The sequence below is a fragment of the Salmo trutta genome, chromosome 34, assembly GCF_901001165.1.
Source record: "Salmo trutta chromosome 34, fSalTru1.1, whole genome shotgun sequence".
Classification (NCBI taxonomy): domain Eukaryota; kingdom Metazoa; phylum Chordata; class Actinopteri; order Salmoniformes; family Salmonidae; genus Salmo; species Salmo trutta.
Genome location: NC_042990.1, coordinates 15,414,313 through 15,440,059, shown reverse-complemented (window position 1 = coordinate 15,440,059; position 25,747 = coordinate 15,414,313). Strand labels below are relative to the sequence as shown.

General features: G+C 40.9%; 1 protein-coding gene across 6 annotated transcripts in view; it reads right to left on the bottom strand.

Annotated features, from left to right (window-relative positions):
• akap9 (A kinase (PRKA) anchor protein 9) overlaps positions 1 to 25,747 on the bottom strand; it is a 145,138-nt gene that overhangs the window by 73,311 nt on the left and 46,080 nt on the right. For 5 of the 6 annotated variants that reach the window (XM_029731978.1, XM_029731982.1, XM_029731980.1 and 2 more), the window contains 11 exons: positions 24,880 to 25,027; positions 24,391 to 24,461; positions 24,061 to 24,190; positions 23,655 to 23,752; positions 22,992 to 23,103; positions 22,584 to 22,821; positions 14,334 to 14,394; positions 11,259 to 11,618; positions 7,417 to 7,710; positions 4,387 to 4,485; positions 3,279 to 3,409 (listed from right to left, as the gene is read on the bottom strand). In XM_029731978.1, coding sequence (XP_029587838.1) covers positions 3,279 to 3,409; positions 4,387 to 4,485; positions 7,417 to 7,710; positions 11,259 to 11,618; positions 14,334 to 14,394; positions 22,584 to 22,821; positions 22,992 to 23,103; positions 23,655 to 23,752; positions 24,061 to 24,190; positions 24,391 to 24,461; positions 24,880 to 25,027 — 1,742 coding nt within the window. The remainder of the gene's footprint in view (positions 1 to 3,278; positions 3,410 to 4,386; positions 4,486 to 7,416; positions 7,711 to 11,258; positions 11,619 to 14,333; positions 14,395 to 22,583; positions 22,822 to 22,991; positions 23,104 to 23,654; positions 23,753 to 24,060; positions 24,191 to 24,390; positions 24,462 to 24,879; positions 25,028 to 25,747) is intronic. The other variant, XM_029731979.1, reaches the window with a different exon arrangement.

The window sequence follows — 25,747 nt, the reverse complement described above, 5'->3', positions numbered from 1 at the left end:
GGGGCCATGAACTGTCAAATCTTGGGTGAGAACCTCCTTTCCTTTGAAAATGGGTCGTGGATGGGTATTCCAGCATGACAATGACCCAAAACACACGGCCAAGGCAACAAAGGAGTAGCTCAAGAAGAAGAACATTAAGGTCCTGGAGTGGCCTAGCCAGTCTCCAGACCTTAATCCCATAGAAAATCTGTGGAGGGAGCTGAAGGTTCGAGTTGCCAAACGTCAGCTTCGAAACCTTAATGACTTGGAGAAGATCTGCAAAGAGGAGTGGGACAAAATCCCTCCTGAGATGTGTGCAAACCTGTGGCCAACTACAAGAAACGTCTGACCTCTGTGATTGCCAACAAGGGTTTTGCCACCAAGTACTAAGTCATGTTTTGCAGAGGGGTCAAATACTTATTTCCCTCATTAAAATGAAAATAATTTTATAACATTTTTGACATGCGTTCTGGATTTTTTGGTTGTTATTCTGTCTCTCACTGTTCATATAAACCTACCATTAAAATTATAGACTGATCATTTCTTTGTAAGTGGGCAAACGTACAAAATCAGCAGGGGATCAAATACTTTCCCCCCCCACTGTATATCTCCCTCACTAAATTTAAGCGTCAGCTGTCAGAGCAGCTTACACAGCCCATCTGTAAATAGCCCAGCCAACCAACTACCTACCTCATCCCCATATTTGTTTTTCTGCTCTTTTGCACACCAGTATTTCTTCTTGCACATATATCACTCCAGTGTAAATTGCTAAATTGTAATTACTTTGGCTCTATTGGCCTATTTATTGCCTTACCTCCCTATTTCCTTTGCACACTGTATCCAGATTTTTCTATTTTGTTATTGACTGTACATTTGTTTATCCCATGTGGTAACTCTGTTTTTGTCGCACTGCTTTTTCTTTATCTTGGCCAGGTCGCAGATGTAAATGAGAACTTGTTCTCAACTGGCCTACCTGGTTAAATAAAGGTGACTTCTTTTTTTTATAATAAAAAAGAAATAATAAATAGCTACATTTTGGGAGTGTTTTCCAAAGGGCAAGGCAGCTCTAACCAACATCTCCAATCTTGTCTCATTGATTGGACTCCAGGTTAGCTGACTCCTGACTCCAATTAGCTTATGGAGAAGTCATTAGCCTCGGGGTTCACATACTTTTTCCAACCTACACTGTGAATGTTTAAATTATGTATTCAATATAGACAAGAAAAATACAATAATTTGTGTGTTATTAGTTTAAGCACACTGACTATTGGAGTGACTTAGGTGAAGATCCGATCAAATTTGATGACAAATATATGCCGAAATCAAAATTTTTCTTGAAACGTGGTGCTTGGTCATATTCACTGCATACATCTCTTTTTGAAGAAACTTGTGTCTCGAAAATAAATAAATAAAGTAGCTAAAATATTTTAATTTTGCTCTTTGAGAGCACCTGCTGAATTAACCCACTTATATAAAAGTATTACAATGTACATACATAGTCAGTCTAGAACACAACTTATACTTAAGACATTTTAGTATAGATCGGGTCCCTTGTCCGTCTAACCTTTTATCAGTTTATACAGTGCTTTCGGAAAGTATTCAGACCCCTTGACTTTAACCACATTTTGTTAAGTTAGTCTTATTCTAAAATGTATTAAATCGTTCCCCTCATCAATCTACACACAATACCCCACAAGGACAAAGCAAAAGCAGGTTTAGAATTTTTTGCAAATTCATAAAAAATATATACTTTTACTGAAATATCACTTACATAAGTATTCAGACCCTTGACTCAGTACTTTGTTGAAGCACCCTTGGCAGCGATTACAGCCTCGAGTTTTCTTGGGTATGATACTACAAGCTTGGCACACATGTATTTGGGGAGTTTCTCCCATTCTTCTCTGCAGATCCTCTCAAACTCAATCAGGTTGGATGGGGAGCATTGCTGTCCAGCTATTTTCAGGTCTCTCCAGCGATGTTCGATCGGGTTCAAGTCTGGGCTCAGGCTGGGCCACTCAAGGACATTCAGAGACTGGTCCCGAAGCCACTCCTGCGTTGTCTTGGCTGTGAGCTTAGGATCGTTGTCCTGTTGGAAGGTGTACATTGGTCCCAGTCTGAGGTCCTGAGCGCTCTGGAGAAGGTTTTCATCAAGTATATCTTTGTACTTTGCTCCGTCCTCTTTCACTCAATCCTGACTATTCTCCCAGTACCTGCCAATGAAAAACATACCCATAGCATGATGCTGCCACCACCATGCTTCACTGTAGGGATGGTACCAGGTTTCCTCCAGAAGTGATGCTTGGCATTCAGGCCAAAGAGTCTTGGTTTCATCAGACCAGACAATCTTGTTTCTCATCGTCTGAGAGTCCTTTGGGTGCCAAGCTGGCTGTCATGTGCCTTTAACTGAGGAGTGGCGTCCGTCTGGCCACTCTACCATAAAGTCCTGATTGGTGGAGTGCTGCAGAGATGGTTGTCCCTCTGGAAGGTTTTCCCATCTCCACAGAGGAACTCAAGAGCTCTGTTAGAATGACCATCAGGTTTTTGGTCAGCTCCCGGATTGCTCAGTTTTGACGGGAAGCCAGCTCTTGGAAGTGTCTTGGTGGTTCCGAACCTCTTCCATTTAAGAATGATGGAGGCCACTGTTCTTGGGGACCTTCAATGCTGCAGACATTTTTTGGTATCCTTCCCCAGATCTGTGCCTTGACACAGTCCTGTCTCAGAGCTCTACGGACAATTCCTTCAACCTCATGGCTTGGTTTTTGTGCTGACGTGCACCGTCAACTGCGGGACCTTAAATAGACAGGTGTGTACCTTTCCAAATCATGTCCAATCAATTGAATTTACCAAAGGTGGACTCCAATCAAGGTGTAGAAACATCAAGGATGATCAATGGAAACAGGATGCATCTGAGCTCAATTTCGAGTCTCGTAAAAAAGGGTCTGAATATTTAAGTAAATAATGTGTTTTTTCTTTTTAATACATTTGTAAAAAAAAATAATTTAAAACTGTTTTTGTTTTGCAATTATGGGGTATTGTGTGTAGATTGCTGAGGATTAAAAAAAAATGTATAATCCTTTTTAGAATAAGGTTGTAATGTAACAAAATATGGACAAAGGCGTCTGAATACTTTCCGAAGGCACTGTATGTGGGTATAAAAAAAATGAAACAATTCTCTGGTCAAAAATATACAATAAATGTGCAGAGGTAAAATCATGACACGTGCACAGGAGTTAAATATGTTCTCTACGATATAAATGAAATAGAAAGTATAGAACATTTCTATCATTCTCTAGTCATACCTCTCAGTAGTGATGACTTGATGATCTGGACAAGAAGAGTCATCCTCTCCATCTTGTGACGAGATATTTCCACCCATGGGCCTCTTCCTCCTGACCTCTTCATCTTCCTCACCTTCCTCTTCTCCCCTCTTCTTCAGTGGATGGACCGGCAGGAGGGAGAAGAACGACAACAGCCCTGTCATTATCACCCGTTTACAGACAAGCACAGACTTTCCCACTGTGTTGACGATTCCTGGAAACATGAGATGGCGACGGCAAGTGGAGCTGAAGGCATGACCATTATAAGGAAAGTGGATTCAAATCAGACGAGAGTCGCAGCACGCACCAGTACACACACACACACACACACACACACATACACTCACACAAATCCATGGAAGCCAGGGAAACACTAGTATCTTTGTGCTGTTATGGCAACAGGTGCACCTGAGTCAAGGGCTGATGCAGGAAGTAGAGTGGCTCCCTCTCATGGTGAGGGAACAGAAATGCTGCTCATTCAGATAGAATACTAATCAAGAGATGTTCATGTTGATTCCTAAATGACCACATTGTGTGTACTGGTGAAGGCTGTTGAGGTTTCTGCCACAATCTTTTTACCTTTGAGCTTCAATATTTATATTTTCGTCATTTGGTTGAGATTTAACAGTTTGACATTTAAATTAGAAACGAAAAGAGTAGGTACTCTTCATGTCACTATAAGTTAGGCTATTATGCAAAGAGCACATAGTCCCAACTGAACATCAGTAAACACAGTCAATAGATTAACAGGATTTAATGTACTGAGGGTATAACATATTAATAACTAAACACATCCAAGGTGCCAAAAGCGACAGCCATCATGGGCCTTCAGGGCTGGTTGCCTAAAAATAGCCTGAAGACATTTCAATTCACACAACTGAAAGTGAGTCTCCATTCATCAAACACTGAATAACATTGAGGGATTCTGTACACAACTCCGAAGACATTCTACCTCACAATACTGAGAGTAAGTCTCCATCAACCACTGAAAAACTGCATCATCACTATGGACTGAGTGCAACTCTGATGTCTTTTAGGCTGAGGTGGAAAGTAGTAGAGGTAGAACTGAACTGTAAAATAAAAACATTACCTTTTCTTTATGTGAGACTTTGCTTTTCACTTGCGCTTTTGCTCTTTCCTTCTTTCTACTTGATTTTCTCTCGCTCTCTCCCTCAGAGGAATATCCCATCTGCAATAAAAAAGCAAGTAGCCTTAATTTATTCAATGACCAAAATGATAACATTCACAATAACATAAAATGGCTGTTTGATGCTTCGACTCAAAATGTTAGAACATTTGTGACGCAGTAGCGTGAACACTATCTGGTAGCTAAGCAAACCCCCACACACACACACACAAAGGGGAAAAAGTAGCCTAAATGCATGCAAACTCCAGCTATGAACAACCCTGACAACCAAAAAACACAATCCGGCAATTGCAGTTGAAGTCTGAAGTTTACATAAACTTAGGTTGGAGTCATTAAAACTCGTCTTTCAACCACTCCACAAATTTCTTGTTAACAAACTATAGTTTTGGCAAGTCGGTTAGGACATCTACTTTGTGCATGACACAAAGTAATTTTTCCAACAACTGTTTACAGATTATTTCATTTATAATTCACTATCACAATTCCAGTGGGTCAGAAGTTTACATACACTAAGTTGACTGTGCCTTTAAATAGCTTGGAAAATTCCAGAAAATTATGTCATGGCTTTAGAAGCTTCTGATAGGCTAATTGACATAATTTGGGTCAATTGGAGGTGTACCTCTGGATGTATTTCAAGGCCTACCTTCAAACTCAGTGCCTCTTTGCTTGACATCATGGGAAAATCGAAAGAAATCAGCCAAGTCCGCAGAAAAAAAAATTGTAAACCTCCACAAGTCTGGTTCATACTTGGGAGCAATTTCCAAATGCCTGAAGGCACCACGTTCATCTGTACAAACAATAGTACGCAAGTATAAACACCATGGGACCACGCAGCCGTCATACCGCTCAGGAAGGAGACTAATTCTATCTCCTAGAGATGAACCTACTTTGGTGCGAAAAGTGCAAATCAATCCCAGAACAACAGCAAAGGACCTTGTGAAGATGCTGTAGGAAACCGGTACAAAAGTATCTATATCCACAGTAAAACGAGTCCTATATCAACATAACCTGAAAGGCTGCTCAGCAAGGAAGAAGCCACTGCTTCAAAACCTCCATAAAAAAGCCAGACTACGGTTTGCAACTTCACATGGGGACAAAGATTGTACTTTTTGGAGAAATGTCCTCTGGTCTGATGAAACAAAATAATGACCATCGTTATGTTTGGCAGAAAAAAGGGGACGCTTGCAAGCCGAAGAATACCATCCCAACCGTGAAGCACGGGGGTGGCAGCATCATGTTGTAGGGGTGCTTTGCTGCAGGAGGGACTGGTGCACTTCACAAAATAGATGGCATCATGAGGTAGGAAAATGATGTGGATATATTGAAGAAACATCTCAAGACATCAGTCAGGAAGTTAAAGCTTGGTCGCAAATGGGTCTTCCAAATAGATAATGACCCCAAGCATACTTCCAAAGTTGTGGCAAAATGGCTTAAGGACAACAAAGTCAAGGTATTGGAGTGCCCATCACAAAGCCCTGACCTCAATCCTATAGACAATTTGTGGGCAGAAGTGAAAAAGTGTGTGGGAGCATGGAGGCCTACAAACCTGACTCAGTTACACCAGCTCTGTCAGGAGGAATGGCCCAAAACTCACCCAACTTATTGTGGGAAGCTTGTGGAAGGCTACCAAAAACATTTGACCCAAGTTAAACAATTTAAAAGGCAATGCTACCAAATACTAATTGAGTGTATGTATGTAAACTTCTGACCCACTGGGAATGTGATGAAAGAAATAAAAGCTGAAATAAATCATTCTATAAATCATCCTAACTGACCTAAAACAGCGAATTTCTACAAGGATTAAATGTCAGGAATTGTGAAAAACTGAGTTTAAATGTAGTTGGCTAAGGTGCATGTAAACTTCCGACTTCAACTGTAAATAACTTATTTTCTAAGTTGTCTTCAACATTACAGGAGTAGTCTTTAGTGTGTGTTAGGAGGTTTTGTGAAAAGCCTGGCGTTGCAAGGGGTGTGTTTGTGTGTGTCAGCAGCACACCATGAGTGTGGGCAGGACATCCACACAGTGAGCTTTCAAAATAAATGAATATTTAATTCAGCATAAATACTGTATCTCAAGCGTGTAAAACACAGGGCTCGAATGACAGCTCAAGTACTCAGATCATACCACAACGGTGCTTATATTTTCTCCCAACGGTGCTTATATTTTCTCTTCTATGTCCTCACTTATGAGGACATAGAAATATCTACTGTACACTTTTAGGGAAAGTAGGCAAGCACTGTTACATTGCGGCTTGCTAGACCCATTAGCAATGACAAAAATCTAAACGAAAAGTTACTATGGCATATACTTTTTGGTGTTGCGTTAGTTTATGTCTCATACATACTTTTGGTGACAATGCTAGCAAACAGGCTACAGTCTTCCTAATGAAAATAAGCGCCCTGTGGGTGTAGCCAATATTGCGGCCGAGTGAAGCATATTCGGTTAGACGTCACAGCCTCTTCGATTAAGAACACTTTGCACATGATGTGATAGTAGGCTCTGGCTTAGGCTAAAAAAGTATTGAGAAAAAGAGCTAGAAGGAGAAGGAGCGAGGGAGACAACGAGTGTAAGGACACAGTGTTATCCTTCAAAAGGCCCCTGAAGGGTTTGTACAAAGCAAAGCACACCATGTGAGGTATAATAATATCCCTCCCTAGGCGATCAAGTGGTTTAACCCACTAAGTGCTTCTCAATATGGAGAGCAATGGGTTAGACGAGACAATACTTGGCAGGTGAATGAAAATCACTTCACTTCATTTTCAAACTCGTCATTTAACACAGAACTACATTCAGCTTCTACGGAGAGTGGTTTTATGTTTAGATTGCATGTTTCGAAGAGCTTAAAAACTCATCCAAGTCCTAAGCCTGTGCATCTTAGCAACTAATGCCAACCTAGGTGTCGTAACCCCAAACAAACAATGAACACATGCTACTGTGCAAATCAAACTATCCAGAAATCCCCCAATGCTAACCTGCTCAGATCCTGGACCTCTGCGGCGAAGCTGCTCTTTAATCCCATGGAGCTCCGCAGTCCTCTCCTCCAGCTCTTTCTCCAGCCTTTCTTTTTCCTCCACGAACCTCCTTTGCATCTCCTCCAGAGAGATGCCCTTGGTGAGTGAGCTCCTAGGGGTCTGCTGCTCCTCTTCCAGCCCTGCCTCGTCCTCCTCGGACTGGGTCTGCATGGCTGAGGTGGTCTCGTGGGCGCTCTTGGTGATTCGGGCCAATTCGCTTTGCTGGGCAAACTCCACCGACATCTGAACTATGACCTAGGAGATATGCGTATGAGCCCATCATAGTGGAATGGTTTAAATGTAATGTTGACAAGTGAAAGGCAAAAAATAATATTTTGAAAGGCAATTCAATCTAGATAGAATGACTAAAAGCACTGCTCCTCACAAATAAATGCTAAAAGAGCATCTTCCTATCAAAAACCCTTCGGAGCAGGTTAAAATGCATGCTTTGTACATAAGTACTTACGACTACCGTGTGTGTTATTTTTTGAAGTTCACAGGATTCACTACGCCCTAAGATACAGTTAGTGCTTTAAACATACAAAGGCTGCACATAAAAAAACTGCCAAATGCCTTAACTCACCAATATTCTCAAGGATGTTTTTTTTTTTTTTCTTTTTTTTTCTTAAGGGGTGGATCAGCTAAATATTGCGGAAAGATTGTTGCTTCCATCAAGGTAATTGTCTGCATCATTTCCAATCCCCTATATATTTTTTTGGTAAATATATATATATATCCATACACATATCTATATAGATATACATATTTTTTTTTTGGAATATACCTTTATTATTCCCAGCAAACCCTACCACCCCACCCCCAATTGGAGTAAACTAATAAACAATAACACTTAGACTTTTATCTTCAGTTTATACATATTATACACATTTTACAGACAGAATCTATAGTTATAGTAGTTATATTTTGTTTGTTTTTAGTCTTTCTTCTATTTCTGATGTCAATCCAATTTGATTTCTATTTGTAACTGTGCTATTTCACAAAATGTCTGAACCTACATACAATTTACAGACCCCGTATGTTTAACATTGGTTATCTTGTTATTAGTCCCACCCTTCAGCTCCATTCAACCCCTCCCATCTATCTCTCAACACTATCCATTTTGGATTTCTATTTGCCATATATTTTTTAGTTGTGATGCTTCACAAAAGTACTGAACCTGTCTATTCTCATAGCTTCTACAGATTATTTTAAATTTAGACATTTTTTGCTAAAATAATTATGTTATTGATTGATTGACTATGGCTTTTCAAATCCCCCAGTATTGCTATCTGCAGCGTTAGTTCTAGCCAAATGTTGCAATTCTTCAGCCATTCCTGGACCTGTGACCAAAAATGAGCTACATATGAACAATACCAAAATAAATGTTCTAATGACTCTGCCTCCTTACAGCAAAATCTGAAGAGCTGGGAAGATTGTATCCCCCATATATATAACATTCTATTGGTTGCAAGAATTTTGTATAGTAATTTAAATTGAAAAGGTTTTGAATCAGGTGTTGCTTTGCGTATCAATTCATAAACCATGTGCCATGGAATGGGTACATAAAAAAATCTCTTCCCAACTATTTTGCAATTTATATGGCACAGCTGTCAGTTTTTTGGTCCTTAAATGAAATTGGTAAATGTTTTTATTTATCACACTTTTCTTTAACCATTTCTGTTCTTTAATACAGGGCCGACATACAAGTTCCTTACTTGTTTCCCCTTCTACTTGCCTCTTCCATTTTTGTGGTAATGCTGCAATTAGTTGGTTGTAATTTTGGGTAGAGCAGACATTTCCATATGTCTGTGTTAGCTGCATGTGTGACATAACTCCACCAGTCCTATTTATGATTTCATTCACAAAAATTACCTTTTTTAAAAACATTTCTTAAAAAAAAAACGTATTTTTTTTTTCAATTAGTATATTTGAGTTTAACCACAATATTTGTTGCATTATTTGTTCTGTCTTTTCAGGTGGATTAAACCAACTTTGCAACCAACTTTCTAAGGCTTGTTTAAAAAAATGACGATATTTTGGAGATTATTTCCTTTTCAAACAACCGAAAGTGAGCAGGTGTAATCTGAATAAAGGGAAAAAGGCCATTCTTGAACATAGGATGAGACATTCCTACCAATTTACTCAGTTTGGATTTAAGTATAACTTTTGTATGACTGATGCCTTTAGTGATCTAGGTCTAATGCTTTAATAATTTCGAATTCATATTCGTTATATAAATAGGCCCTTTTAATTTTGTCTGGCTTGCCATTAAAAATAAAATACAATATTTTTTGTTCATATAATTTAAAAAGCAGGTCAATAGGTGCAAAACCATAAGCAAACAGGTAAACTGTGATATGACTAAAAAGTTAAATTAGGGTGATTTTTCCACAAATAGACAGGTATTTTCCTTTCCACAGCAGCAAGATTTTATCTATTTTTGCATACTTTCTATAAATATTTATTGGAGTGAGATCATTTCTTTCTTTTGGGATTTGTATACTGAGTATGTCCACATCTCCGTCAGACCATTTAATTGGTAAACTACACGGTAATGTAAAATGTGCATTTTTTTAGTGATTCAATACATAATATAGTACACATCATAATTTGATTTTAATCCAGAGAGGATAGCAAAAGTATCTAGATCCTCTATGAGGCCGTGGAGAGATTCTAATTGTGGTTTTATAACAAAACATGAATCATCAGCATACAATGACACCTTTGTTAAGCCACGGATATCTAATCCCTTAATATTAAAATTTGATTCAATTTTAACAGCTAACATTTCGATGGCAATAATATATAGATATGCCGATAGTGGACAACCTTGTTTTACTCTAGATAGTTAAAAACTTTCTGAGATGTAGCCATTATTTACTATTTTGAACATAGGGTTACTCCACAACTTTAACCCATTTTATAAGAGATTCCCCAAAATTGCAATATTCTAGGCATTTATATATAAACTCCAGTCGTACTTTATCAAAAGCCTTTTCAAAATCAGCTATGAAAACCAGGCCTGGTGTCCCCGATATTTCATAGTATTCTATTGTTTCCAGTACTTGTCATATATTAGCTCCAATGTAAAAAACCTGTCTGATTAGGATGAAGAATATCTGACAATACTTTTTTAATTCTATGCGCCAAGCATTTTGCTAGGATTTTTGCATCACAACACTGAAGTGTAAGAGGTCTCACATTTTTTTAATGGATTGGATCTACCACTTGGGTCCTGTTTCAGTAATGATATCAGACCTTGTTGCGTGTCTGATAATATACAATTTATATAGGAGTGTTTAAAACATGCTAATAATGGTCCTCTGAGTATATCAAAAAAGTTTTGTATACTTCCACTGGTATGCCATCCACCCCTGGAGTTTTCCCAGCCTAAAAGGATTTAATTGCATCAAGAAGTTCCTCCTCTGTAATTTGGCCTTCACATGAGTTTTTCTGTACAGATGTTAATTTTACATTATTATTAGGAAAAAAATCCATACCATTAGTTTCAGTTAGTGCATATGGATTTGTTTAGGATATGTTTTCTTGCTTGTTAGTCTTAAGTCATTCTACAATATCAGTTTTGGTTATACTCTTCAAAGAACAATAAGACCTCAGAGATACAAACACGTCAGGAAAGGAGGTTGTTCAGAATACAAAAATGTTCGTCGTTAGGAAATCAAGTTTTTTTTTTAAACTATGTAGAAAACATGAATTTCATACCTAAGTTTGTCTGTACCCTACAATAACTCTGTTTTTCGGGGGGGTTTATAATTGTCCCTGTTCGGCAGTCAACTTCTTACCTTAGCTATCTCCTCCTCCACCCTCTCCTGGTGTCTCCTCTCCTGCACGCCTTGGTCCTCCGTGCTGGGTCCCTCGATATAGCATTTGCTCCCATTGATGCCCTCCGGGTCCAGCTTCACCTGCAACTGCACGTCCTCCTCTCCTTCCTCCCTCACTCTCGCTCTCTTTTCCCGCACCCTCTCTTCTCTGAGTCTGGTGAGCTCAGCACAGTGTTGTTCCTTTAGCGCTGCCACCTCCTGGTGGTACTTGTGGCTGAGCGCTCTCCTCAGCGTCTGCAGCAGCGCCGTCATGCCAATAGACTTGGCTGGCCCGCGTAGCTCCGCGTCCAGACCCACCAATAATGCATCCTCCTCCACCAGCTAGAGACGAGGGGGAGGAGTGGACAAGGCATAGGATGGGGAAAGGATAGACACAGACAGACAGAAAAATAAATGAACCAGACGGAAACGTATATGGAAGAAAAATAGGAGAGGAGGTGAGAAAAACATAGGAATTGTGCAAAAGTCAGAGGAGAAAAGAGGGAAAGATCCAGAGACTTTTCAGAGTGTGTGCCCCCTCCCTTCCCCTTACTCCACAGCCACCCGCTGAAGAGAAATTCACTGATTCTACTTCCTATGCCTTCAAGGCTGAATGATGCACTGATAAATAGAAGTCAGACATCCTATAGAGTAGAGTTTCAGTTCGGCTAGAGCACCACTACGTCAAGCTACAATAGTAAGTCTTTCCTTTTTCTCTCTTTTTTTCAGCTATGCCTCTCACTTAGTGAATCGTTATAGTGCTATAATAGCGCCTGGTGCTGGTTGCTCTCGATTACTCATTTTCTATCACTCACTTACCTCAATCTACTTCCCCCTCTCCCTCATCCTTTTCCTCCACCTTTCAGTCTACTCCATGCATTCCACATCTTTCTTTCTCTCACCGGACATCTCTCCTCCCTCTCTAACCCTTTATTTCGGTCTCCCTCAATCTCTGAGCTCCTCTATTCTCCGGCTTTCTTCTCTGATGTGAGACTCAGCGTCTCACGCTGCTAGACCGGAAAGCAAGGGAGGTAGCGAGAGCAAGTGAACAAGCGGGAGGTGGATTGATCGTGAGAGACTTGACTGAAACAGACCGGGTCACTCATGTAGACAGAATCGTCCTTTAATGCAGGCGAAGACTTGATTACCGTAGTAGTATATACAGTTGAAGTCAGAAGTTTACATACACCTCAGCCAAATACATTTAAACTCAGTTTCACAATTACTGAGATTTAATCCTAGTAAAAATGCCCTGTCTTAGGTCAGTTAGGATCACCACTTCATTTTAAGAATGTGAAAGGTCAGAATAATAGTAGAAAGAATGATTTATTTCAGCTTTTATTTCTTTCATCACATTCCCAGTGGGTCAGAAGTTTACATACACTCAATTAGTATTTGGTAGCATTGCCTTTAAATTGTTTAACTTGGGTCCAATGTTTTGGGTAGCCTTCCACAAGCTTCCCACAATAAGTTGGGTGAATTTTGGCCCATTCCTCCTGACAGAGCTGGTGTAACTGAGTTAGGTTTGTAGGCCTCCTTGCTCCCACACGCTTTTTCAGTTCTGCCCACAAATTTTCTATAGGATTGAGGTCAGGGCTTTGTGATGGCCACTCCAATACCTTGACTTTGTTGTCCTTAAGCCATTTTGCCACAACTTTGGAAGTATGCTTGGGGTCATTGTCATTGGCGACCAAGCTTTAACTTCCTGACTGATGTCTTGAGATGTTGCTTCAATATATCTACATATATTTACTCCCTCATGATGCCATCTATTTTGTGAAGTGCACCAGTCCCTCCTGCAGCAAAGCACCCCTACAACATGATGCTGCCACCCCCGTGCTTCACGGTTGGGATGGTGTTCTTCGGCTTGCAAGCGTCCCCTTTTTTCTGCCAAACATAACGATGGTCATTATGCCAAAGAGTTCTATTTTGTTTCATCAGACCAGAGGACATTTCTCCAAAAAGTACAATCTTTGTCCCCATGTGCAGTTGCAAACCGTAGTCTGGCTTTTTTATGGCGGTTTTGGAACAGTGGCTTCTTCTTTGCTGAGCGGCCTTTCAGGTTATGTCGATATAGGACTCGTTTTACTGTGGATATAGATACTTTTGTACCGGTTTCCATCTTCACAAGGTCCTTTGCTGTTGTTCTGGGATTGATTTGCACTTTTTGCACCAAAGTACGTTTATCTCTAGGAGACAGAACGTGTCTCCTTCCTGAGCGGTATGACGGCTGCGTGGTCCCATGGTGTTTATACCTGCGTACTATTGTTTGTACAGATGAATGTGGTACCTTCAGGCATTTGGAAATGACTCCCAAAGATGAACCAGACTTCGAGGTTTAAATTATTTTCTGAGGTCTTGGCTGATTTCATTAGATTTTCCCATGATGTCAAGCAAAGAGGCACTGAGTTTGAAGGTAGGCCTTGAAATACATCCAGAGCTACACCTCCAATTGACTCAAATTATGTCAATTAGCCTATCAGAAGCTTCTAAATCCATGACATCATTTTCTGTAATTTTCCAAGCTGTTTAAAGGCACAGTCAACTTAGTGTATGTAAACTTCTGACCCACTGGAATTGTGATGCAGTGAATTATAAGTGAAATAATCTGTATGTAAACAATTGTTGGAAAAATTACTAGTGTCATGCACAAAGTAGATGTTCTTACCGACTTGCCAAAACTATAGTTTGTTAACAAGAAATGTGTGGAGTGGTTGAAAAACCAGTTTTAAATGACTCCATCTTATGCATGTAAACTTCCGACTTCAACTGTAGCTAACGCTAGCATCCACGCTATACTAACTGCTTACATAACCGTCGTCAACTTCCCCTCGGATAAAAATCGGTTTAAACGTGGCGTTTCACTGCAGCCTGCCACCCAGGGATCTGGGGAATATTTTAGCCAAAGGCAGCATTCCATTCATCCCCCTCCTCCATCCCTCCTCCTTCGCTCGCAGTGACGGCTAATGGATTGTCTTAATTCAAATCAGGGTTTTTGCCTCGAGAAGAGGTGGTGTGTGACAGGGGAAGATTTGGCTAAGTGAGAAGGGAGCAAACCTTTAGTTCCTCTGCGTCCTCTTCCTCGGTCCGCAAGCCAAGATGGGCAGCACTGGACAGGCTGAAAGACAAGGCAGAGTTAAATATAAAGACCGAAGACATTAGTGAATGGTAAAGGGTAAACAAACATCCACGATACTGAAGACAGCGTACTAGTGAATCTACTAGTATTATTTTTCAACATCTGACTTTTTTTTTTGGAGATTGGAATTCATGGTTTACTTTAAGTCTGAAGTTCAGTTAATTTTCAACCACCCACTGTGTGTGAATTGTACAGCGAAAGTGCCCTGTCCAAATTCCCCTTTGGGATTAGCTAACTGACACCATTCTATCAATCAATGTCATCATGGGGCATGTACAGTGGGCTGTAATATTTGAAACTTTGCAGATAGAAATGTAATGCATAGAACCAACATACGATTCCCTATTATTCTACATGACAGAGAAGTACTCTGAGGGTTATTCAGATAAGCAATTATTTTTGTACATGATACATTTCTATCTGAACATTCGGTAATCTTGCCTTGCCCTGAATAAGCCCTCAGGCTTCGATACCAAAAGGCTCAAAGTATTAATATAATTTAACAGCAGGGTGCAGTAGTATCTCAGTTAATCATACCCATTAGATTAGAAGATGGTCCATCATAGCGTAACCTAACGTAGCATGCATAGAAAGTCACTTGAGTGGAGTCCTCACTTCCATTTTTCAGGGGAAAAGGTTGAAAATAGTGTATCCCTAAAAGCCAGAAACATCCGTTTTATGACAATGCCGCTAAGGATGATCATAGTGAGACTGGCCTCTACAGTAGCTGGTTAGCAAGACTACTCAGCAGTGGAAGTAGTCAAAACACCCTAAATTAACATCAACAACCCCAAAGCGTGAAGACAGAGCAGTCTCTGTGTCCATAGACTACTTACAGGGTAAACGAATATCATTTTCAAATTTGGGAGAATTATCCCTTCAATTTTCTATTGATATGGAAACACCTTGAGGATGGCCAAATGGGGAGACGGATGTTTCTGCTCTTTGCCTAGAGATGTTGGGCAAGAGAAAGCGTACTTTGTGGGTTAGTAATTAACATGCTTTTAAACACCATGTAAATATTTCATAAGCTGGGCTGTGCTGCTGGCAGATAAGTTATCATTGCTTCACTAGACTCTCCCAGTGTTTTGCATGTGAAGAACTATATAAAAAGGTCAACCTGAACCATTCAAATTGGCTACTGTCTGAAAGCGTAACTATTGTTTTTATTATACCCTCTGGGGATCAATAAAGTTTATTCAATGAGATTCAACTGCGACAGACATAATCAGAGCCCTATGTAATAATGAATACTGTATCGAACAAAAATAATAAAAGCTAAAACCTGCCTGATAATACCTACAGCAGGTAATTTGGTCATTTTTATATCAAAATAATACAGATTTCAAACATTAAAAGGATAAATAAATGGATCCTCATTGTCAATTGCACCAACACTTTTATATAGTAGGGATGTATGTCTTTCCCTTTCAAGAAGATTCGATACGCATCTAGATACGTGAGCTCCGACATGGTACAGGAACAATATGTTTAAGTTTGAAACGATTCGTTGCGATTCGGTTTGATTAGAGAACAAATCGACAGATGTGATACACTAATATTTGTCGCAGGGTGAAATGGGCAAGACAGCATTTAAGTGCCTTTGAACGGGGTATGGTAGTAGGTGCTAGACGCACTGGTTTGTGTCAAGAACTGCAACACTGCTGGGTTTTTCACCTTCAACAGTTTCCAGTGTGTATCAAGAATGGTCCACCGCCAAAAGGACATCCAACCAACTTGACACAACTGTGGGAAGCATTGGAGTCAACATGGGCCAGCATCCCTGTGGAATGCTCTCGACACCTTGTACAGTCCATGCCGTAACGAATTGAGGCTGCTAGGAGGGCAAAATATTCCTAATATTAGGAAGGTGCTCCTAATGACTGGTATACTCAGTGCATTTGGAAAGTATTCAGACCCCTTGACTTATTCCACATTTTGTTACATTACAGCCTTATTCTAAAATGTATTACTTTTTAAATATTCCTCATCAATCTACACACAATACCTCATATTGACAAAGCAAAACCAAGTTTTTCGATAAAAAAAAAAAAATAGATAACAAATAAAAACCTAACATATCACATTTTACATAAGTACTCAGACCCTTTACTTAATACTTTGTTGAAGCACCCTTGGCAGCGATTACAGCCGAGTCTTCTTGGGTGTGAAGCTTGGCAAACTTGTATTTGGGGAGTTTCTCCTATTCTTCTCTGCAGATCCTCTCAAGCTTTGTCAGGTTGGATGGGGAGCGTTGTTTGACAGCTATTTTCAGGTCTCTCCAGAGATGTTCGATCGGGTTCAAGTCCGGGCTCTGGCTGGGCCAATCAAGGACATTCAGAGACTGGTCCCGAAGCCACTCCTGCGTTGTCTTGGCTGTGAGCTTTGGGTCATTGTCCTGTTGGAAGGTGAACCTTCACCCCAGCTTCCCTCTGGCCACTCTACCATAAAGGCCTGATTGGTAGAGTGCTGCAGAGATGGTTGTTCTTTTGCAATGTTCTTCAATCTCCACAGAGGAACTCTTGAGCTCTGTCAGAGTGACCATTGGGTTCTCGCTCACCTCCCTGACCAAGGCCCTTCTTCCCTGATTGCTTAGTTTGGCCAGGCGGCCAGCTCTCGGAAGAGTCTCGGTGGTTCCAAACTTCTTCCATTTAAGAATGAAGCCATTGTGTTCTTGGGGACCTTCAATGCTGCAGACATTTTTAAGTACCCTTCCCCAGATCTGTGCCTCAACACAATCCTGTCTCGGAGCTCTACGGACAATTCCTTTGACCTCATGGCTTGGTTTTTTTTCTGACATGCACTGTCAACTGTGGGACCTTACATAGACAGGTGTGTGCCTTTTCAAATCATGTCCAATCAATTGAATTTACTACAGGTGGATCCAATCAAGTTGTAGAAACATTTCAAGGATGATCAATGAAAACAGGATGTACCTGAGCCCAATTTCGAGTCTCATATCGAAGGGTCTGAATACATATAAATAAGGTATCCGTTTTTTTTATTTTTGATACTTGCAAAAATGTATAAAAACCTGTTTTTGCTTGGTCATTACAGGGTATTGTGTGTAGATTGATGAGGAATATGATTTATTTACTCCATTTTAGAATAAGGCTGTAACGTAACAAAATGTGGGAAAGGGGAAGGGGTCTGAAAGCTTTCCAAATACACCGTAGATTCAAAGACAAAGCCCAGGGAGGTTTTCCAATGCCTCGCGAAGTGCACCTACTGGCATTTAGGTAAAAAAATAAATAAAATAAAAAACACATTGAATATCCCTTTGAGCATGGTGAAGTTATTAATTACACTTTGGATGGTGTATCTACCCAGTCACTACAAAGATACTGGTATCCTTCCTAACTCAGTTGTTGGAGAGGAAGGAAATCGCTCAAGGATTTCACCATGAGACCAATGGTGACTTTAAAACAGTTAGAGTTTAATGGCAGTGATATGAGAAAACTGAGGATGGATCAACAACACTGTAGTTACTCCACAATACCAACCGCAATGAAAAGAAGGACGCATGTACCCCAATTTGGTGGTATCCAATTGGTAGTTACAGTCTTGTCTCTTCGCTGCAACTCCCGTACGGACCCAGGAGAGGCGAAGGTCGAGAGCCGTGCGTCCTCCGAAACATAACCCAACAAAGCCACACTGCTTCTTGACAATGCCCACTTAACCAGGAAGCCAGTCACACCAATGTGTCGGAGGAAACACTGTACAGCTGGCGACCATGTCAGAGTGCACCGCGCACGTCCCGCCACAGGAGTGAAGTCATCAAAACCATGAAATGACACATATGGAATCATCTACAGTTATGGCCAAAAGATTGCACCTAAATTGCACCTAAGGGACTTTGCAATTAATTGCAATTCATCTGATCACTCTTCATAACATTCTGGAGTATATGCAAATTGCCATCATACAAACTGAGGCAGCAAACTTTGTGGAAATTAATATTTGTGTCATTCTCAAAACTTTTGGCCACGACTGTAGTAACCCAACAAATGTTAAACAAATCTAAATATATTTTAGATTCTTCAAAGTAGCCACCCTTTGCTTGATGACAGCTTTGCACACTCTTGGGAATCTCTCAACCAGCTTCATGAGGAATGCTTTTCCAACAGTCTGGAATGAGTTCCCACATATGCTGAGCACTTGTTGGCTGTTTTTCCTTCACTCTGCGGTCCAACTCATCCCAAAACATCTCAATTGGGCTGAGGTCAGGTGATTGTGGCGGCACGGTCATCTGATGCAGCACTCCATCACTCCCCTTCTTGTGTCATTGTCCTGTTGAAAAACAAATGATCATCCCATCTGGTTTGCGCTCAGTGAGACTGTGTATCTCTGCAGAATGCTGTGGTAGCCATGCTGGTAAAGTGTGCCTTGAATTCTAAATAAATCACAGAGTGTCACCAGCAAAGCACCCCCACACCATCACACTTCCTCCTTCATGCTTCACGGTGGGAGCCACACATGCAGAGATCATCCGTTCACCTACTCTGCATTTCACACAGACACGGTAGCAATCTCAAATTTGGACTCCAGACGACAGGACAGATATCCACCGGTCTAAAGTCCATTGCTCGTGTTTCGAGACCCAAGCAAGTCTCTTCTTCTTATTGGTGTCCTTTGGTAGTGGTTACTTTGCAGCAATTCGACCATGAAGGCCTGATTCACGCAGTCTCCTCTGAACAGTTGATGTTGAGATGTATCTGTTACTTGAACTCTATGAAGCATTTATTTGGGCTGCAATCTCAGGTGCAGTTAACTCTAATGTACTTATCCTGTGCGGTCCTAATGAGAGCCAATTCCATCATAGCGCTTGATGGTTTTTGAGATTGAAGAAACTTCTTTAAGTTTTCTGGATGGACAGACCTTCATGTCTTAAAGCAATGATGGACTGTCATTTCTCTTTGCTGTTTTGAGCTGTTCTTGCCATAATATGGACTTGGTCTTTAACCAAATAGGGCAATCTTCTGTATAGCACCCCTACCTTGTCACAACACAACTGATTGGCTCAAACGCATTAAGGAAAGAAATTCCACAAATTGACTTTTAACAAGGCACACCTGTTAACCTCTTATGACTAGGGGGCAGTATTTTCACGGCTGGATAAAAAACGTACCCGATTTAATCTGATTATTAGTCCTGCCCAGAAACTAGAATATGCATATAATTATTAGCTTTGGATAGAAAACACTCCAAAGTTTCTAAAACTGTTTGAATGGTGTCTGTGAGTATAACAGAACTCCTATGGCAGGCAAAAACCTGAAAAGGTTCTGTTCAGGAAGTACCCTGTCTGAACATTTCTTGCCCTTGTTGATTCTCTCTATCTATTACAAAGGATCTCTGCTCTTACGTGACACTTCCCATGTCTCCAATGGGCTCTCAGAGCCCGGGAAAAACAGGAATGACGTAATTCAAAGCCCTGGCTGAAGCACACGAGAGCAAAAGCTAAGTGGGCAATCAGTGGAGAAATGCTTAGGCTCGCGACCTGCCCCGCCCCCGGCTTTCGGTTTTTCCCTCAGTTTACAGACATGCAGAGGTATATTTCACTGGTCATCCCCAAAGCCAACAACTCCTTTGGCTGCCTTTCCTTCCAGTTCTCCACTGCCACGAATTGCAAAAATCACTTAAGTTGGAGACATATCTCCCTCACTAACTTTAAGCATCAGCTGTCAGAGTAGCTTACTGATCGCTGCATCTGTACACAGCCCATAAATAGCCCATCCAACCAACTACCTACCTCGTCCCCACATTTGTTTTTCTGCTCTTTTGCACACTAGTATTTCTACCTGCACATCCTCATCTGCACATATATCACTCCATCATCGTAAATTGCTAAATTGTAATTACTTCGCCACTATTGGCCTATTTAAATAAAAAGTGAAATTAAAAAAATTATAATACAAATAAATTAAAACACTGATGGCCTAAAACCAAGACAATATTGAATGTTCTTGAGAGGCCTAGTTAAAGTTTGGACATAAATCAGCTTTAAAATCTAATGTCAGGACTTTAAAATGGCTGTCTAGCAACGGTCAACAACCAACTTGACAGAGCTTGAAGAATTTAAAAAGAATCATGGGAAAATATTGTACAATCCAGGTGTGCAAAGCTCTTAAAGACTTACCCAAAAAGACTCACAGCTGTAATCCCTGCCAAAGGTGAATCAAACATGTATTGATTCAGGGGTGGAATACTTATGTGAATTTGGTATTTTTGTAAAAATTTGCAAAAATGTATAAAAACATGTTTTTACTGTCATTATGGGGCATTGTGCATAGATAGGTCAGAAAAAAAATCACTGCAAAATGTGGAATAAGTCAAGGGGTATGAGTACTTTCTGAAGGAACAAACAAAAAATTACCACATACACTGATTGATTGTTCACAGCAGAATTACCAAAACTATTGCTGATGGTGAACCTGATCAAAATAAAATCTATTGTAAGCCCTGTTTAGCAGGTATATAGCCACACAAGAGTTATGTCTCCAGTAGCTTGCTTTTATTTTGGTAAAACAACTTTTCAACAGAGCATTTGATAAAAACCTAGCAAATTACATTGGTAGTCACTCAACTAATAAAGCCTAATATTGCAGAAGCCATTTTACAAACATTTGAATGGTGACGCACAGATGTGTCAGATCAGGAATAGGCTTACTTCTCGTTGGTCAGGCGCGAAGCTGTGCACAGTTTGTCTAGCCTACTGGTATTACCTGGGGTTGTTCGGCATGCAAAATGACTTGTAGACCAATGACTCAACACAGTTACATGCAGTTCAACACTGAAGGAAAAAACGCATAAGTTGTCACAAAAGACGAGATGTATTTTCAGAATGTAGAAAGAATGTAACATGAGTCCAAACAAACTGTGAAAACTATTTATAACTTTTGAATCAATTTTCTGACCGATGCATGCTAGATTTGGATTCTTTTGGGGTCCGGAAACCGACATTTAATCGGGATGGATGCGTGAATGTTACATCCCTATTATATAGTAAATATAATTTAGATATCAGGAGATATTGTTATTTATTTTTTTCTTCAATTTGTGATATCCAAATTGGTAGTTACAGTCTTGTCCCATCGCTGCAACTCCCGTACGGATCCGGGAGAGGCGAAGGTCGAGAGCCATGCGTTCCCCTAAACCCGACCCTGTCAAGCCGTACTGCTTCTTGACAAACTGCCCGCTTACCCCGGAAGCCAGCCGCACTAATGTGTCGGAGGAAACACTGTACAGCTGGCGACCAAAGTCAGTGTGCATGTGCCCGACCACCACAAGGAGTCACAAGAGTGAGATTAGACAAGGACATCCCAGCCGGCCAAACCCTCTCCTAACCCGGATGACGCTGGGCCAATCGTCTCCTGGTCGCGACACAGCCCGGGATCGAACCCGGATCTGTAGTGACACTTCTAGTACTGTGATGCAGTGCCTTAGATTGCTGTGCCACTGGGGAGAGATATCAGGAGATTAAAGACATGCTAATAATCGACCCAGGAGGGATTGAATAAAACTGAAATCTACTTTCAAAGGAATAAGGAGTTTGCTAATGCCTTGGCAATTAAAGTGGGCCTGAATGGCAGCTGTAGAATTTCACTGCCCGGTGGTATCGGGTCACAGTGATCTGAGAAGTGCTGCTGCACTCTTTCTATGTGCACGCACACACAGGAGTAGGATCCTCCTCATGACTGTTTCAGATACTCCCATGGGGGAGATGAAAATGTACTTTCTCACTTACGCACCGGTGGTTGTGTTTCTTCGATAATATGTATTACCTATGATGTGCTTGTGGACTAACCAATTCATATGTTGAGTTGGATTCATGAGTTGGATTTAGTTTGAGTTTAATGATTCGTGTCAAGATTACATGCAATGTGAAAGGGTTGATGATGGGGGTTTTCCTCTTGCCTGGCTACCCAGACTCCTTGCTCTAGCCAAACATTACCCCACACCCACTAACGTTAGTTTCTTCTCTGCAATGAGTCTGGATCTGAGTACCTCCCCAATCCTACACTGAATGTGAACACATTTGGGGCCGTCTGATTGGTCCAGAAATCGATAGGTTGTAGTGTCTAGTATAAACACACTGTGAGAAGCTCTTGCATGTGATTTATGTAGGGCCACTTCTAAATCATAGTCATGATCATCATCATCACTATTACCTGAATTGGGCCTCGGTGCCCGTGACTTCATCGAGGTGCTGCTGTAGCACAATGAGCTCGGTAGCATAGCGCTCCTCAGTCGCTTTGGCCTGCTGCTGGTAGTAGGCCCTGAGGCGCTCCACTTCCAACCTGTGGCATTCCTCCAGCTGGGCCTGCTGCTGATGGACGTCGGCCCTCAGCTTCTGGATATCCTCAGCAGTGTGGGAGGAGGGCGAGGCCGCGGTCGGCTCCCTCAGATCTGGGTAGAGAGCGATGGTGTTAGCATTAGCATGACTATGTAGATGGAAGTAGACAGTGCCCATCTTTCCCATTCATTTTGGGATTGAGGCTCGCAGATTGTGTAGAATATGGACACCACATAACCAAGCACCATTTTCGTTTAGACATACAGTATATATCTAAATTTACCCTTGAGATTGTGTGTAGAGATGCTGGAGCTTTCGATGTGCCGGCGCAGGCTGGCGATCTTCTCCTCACTGCTGCGCTTCAGCTCATCGAACATCAGCTGCATCGCCTCAATCTATGAATGACAATAAGGGTTTGACAGAAGTGTTTGTTGGCATTATCATTAAAGCCAATTAGCTTTCATTCGTCATATCATTATTAACTAGCAGAGTTAAAAATGTAAAAGCTGAGTGCTAGTGTCCTAGCAATTACTGTATCCAAATCAAATTATTGTTGCTTTTCATCCCTGTCATAAAACTGTGATTAAATGTCAAACAATAACAACGAGGTTGGTGTCATGACATCTAAACATATCCAATCAAATAATGACTTGTGTTTTTTTCCCCACCAATTCATAAACTCTTGGCCTAAACCCCTTAAAGCAGGTGTGTCAAACTCATTCCATGGAGGACCTAGTGTCGGACGGTTTTGGGATTTTCCTTTCAATTAAGACCTCAACAACCATGTGAGGGGAGATGTTTACTAATTAGTGACCTTAATTCATCAATCAAGTACAAGGGAGGAGCAAAAACCTGCAGACACCCGGCCCTCCATGGAATGAGTTTGACACAAAGAGCTAACTAAATAAACAGTTTTACACATACAGTATGTAGCAGTCCATCCTACCTTATTGCCATCTGCCTTCAGTAAGGACTGGAGCTGTAGGAGACGACCGTACTCCTGTTCAATCCTCTGCTTCACCTGCTGAAGGTCTCTATACATTTCTATAGAACCAGACAGAAGAAATGTCCATTACAAATATGTCCTCATGCAGTCTCAGTGTGTGAAGTATCTTCACTACTATAAGATATTCCATTTATCATTGATGTAGCTAGATTTAATGTGTGTATGCAAATGTCAACTGGAGGAAAACACAAAAACACAATACTCATTTGTAATTTTATCAAGCAGCAGTCAAGATCGGTGTGTGACTTATTTAGACGTTTTCATTAGTCAGCGACTCATTTCATAGGCTGTGTGTTCTTTATGTAGTATTGCTGTCATTTGGTAGACATCACAACCAATAAAGCACCTTTCGCCTCCTGTAAAACAGCACTGGAATCCCTCGTTTCTTCCTTTTCAAATGAATGAATCTTCCAGTCCTCAACATCAGTGGGGTGGAGATACTCCAAGAACTCCTCTCCAAAAAGTTTAGCATAGGACTGTATAAAAATAACAGCAAAATAGCTCTCAAACAAAACTGATGTCTCAGTAAATATGATGCATTCGAGTGGTAAGAATCAATGTCTAAACCTGAAATAATTCTGTCTTATAACATTCTCATATCAAAAGTAATTGACAGTGCAAAGGAACATTAATCAATACTTGTTTTTTGTGTGTGTGTGTGATGAATGTTAACTACCAGGATGAGTTGCTTGCACTCTTCAGACACAACTTGCACCACATTCTGGTACTTAGAGCTTCTGAGATCATCTGTGAAGTCCGAGAAAAACAACAAAAGCATACATTACTATTGGCTTATATTGAGCACACATGGTCCACAAACATTATTCAATTACTAAAATAGGATGAATGCAAAAGAGACTGAATAACTTCCGTGTGAGTCTCCTGTTTCTATCTACAGTTTGTAGCATGGATGACATCACGAATGACAGATAAAAATAAACAAATTCAACACGGCCCGTCTCGCCCCACACCCCCAGATACACATACATAATTAAAATATACATGTGCGCAGTGCACACACATTGAAACATGTGTACACACACACACCTCTAACCACCACAAGGTTTCCTACCACACAAACACACTTGCCAAATCCCTACCTCAACCCCACCACCAGACAACAACCCATCCATACATCAACCTGCACTCAAAACCACACACACACCTTTGTCCCATGTTTTGTTCAAGCGACCCAGCTCCTGTTCAAGTGTGCTGACACGTGCATCTGTCTGCTCCCGGAGCAGCTCCAGCTGTGCAGCGTGCATCTGAGACAGGCTGATCCGCTGGGCCTCCAGCTGCAGCCTGCACTCCACCTTCACAAAGAGAGAGAGTAAAGAGAGCATAGAAATACATAGACCAAAATGCACATAATCCCTCAGTCCACCTATGGTGGCACAATAGAGATTGTTTCAGGAGTAAGACACACAAATGCCAAAGAATAGAATGTGCTTGTTGCAACTTACACATGATGAATTTAAGGTATTCTTAGCAATATGACATCATACACATATCAACAAGACGATTGTCAACCACTATTGGCCCCTCCAAATGTACTTTCGGCTTGCCAGTTGTTGTTTATCTGAAAGCAGGAAGTCGGCCTGCTGTATGATGCCATATTTTTGAGTGTACCCCAAATATGTTGGCCAGTCCACCCACCACAGGACATTGTTTTGAATGGAAATAGGGAAAGCCTGTTGCCCTAATTTTATAAAAGAAACAGGCGGGAGCACCTGGGCTTTAGCACAACAAACGAGGGGCCAGCTATTATCTATTCTACAGCCAACACAATGGGGAGATGGCAAGGCTTTCCTCTCATCCTTGGATGGATGTGTAAACGCAGATGTGTTGAAGCTACACTCGTGAAATCATGATTTATTTTCTTTGATGACAGTGCTATTTGCTGTGTGCAGTGCATTTGTGTATGGAACGGTAACACTTACTTTCATAACGCTTTGTTTGATTGAAATTTATCCAACCCACTTAAGCACTATACATATTACAGTGGACATGTATCAAATTGATGTCAAGCACAT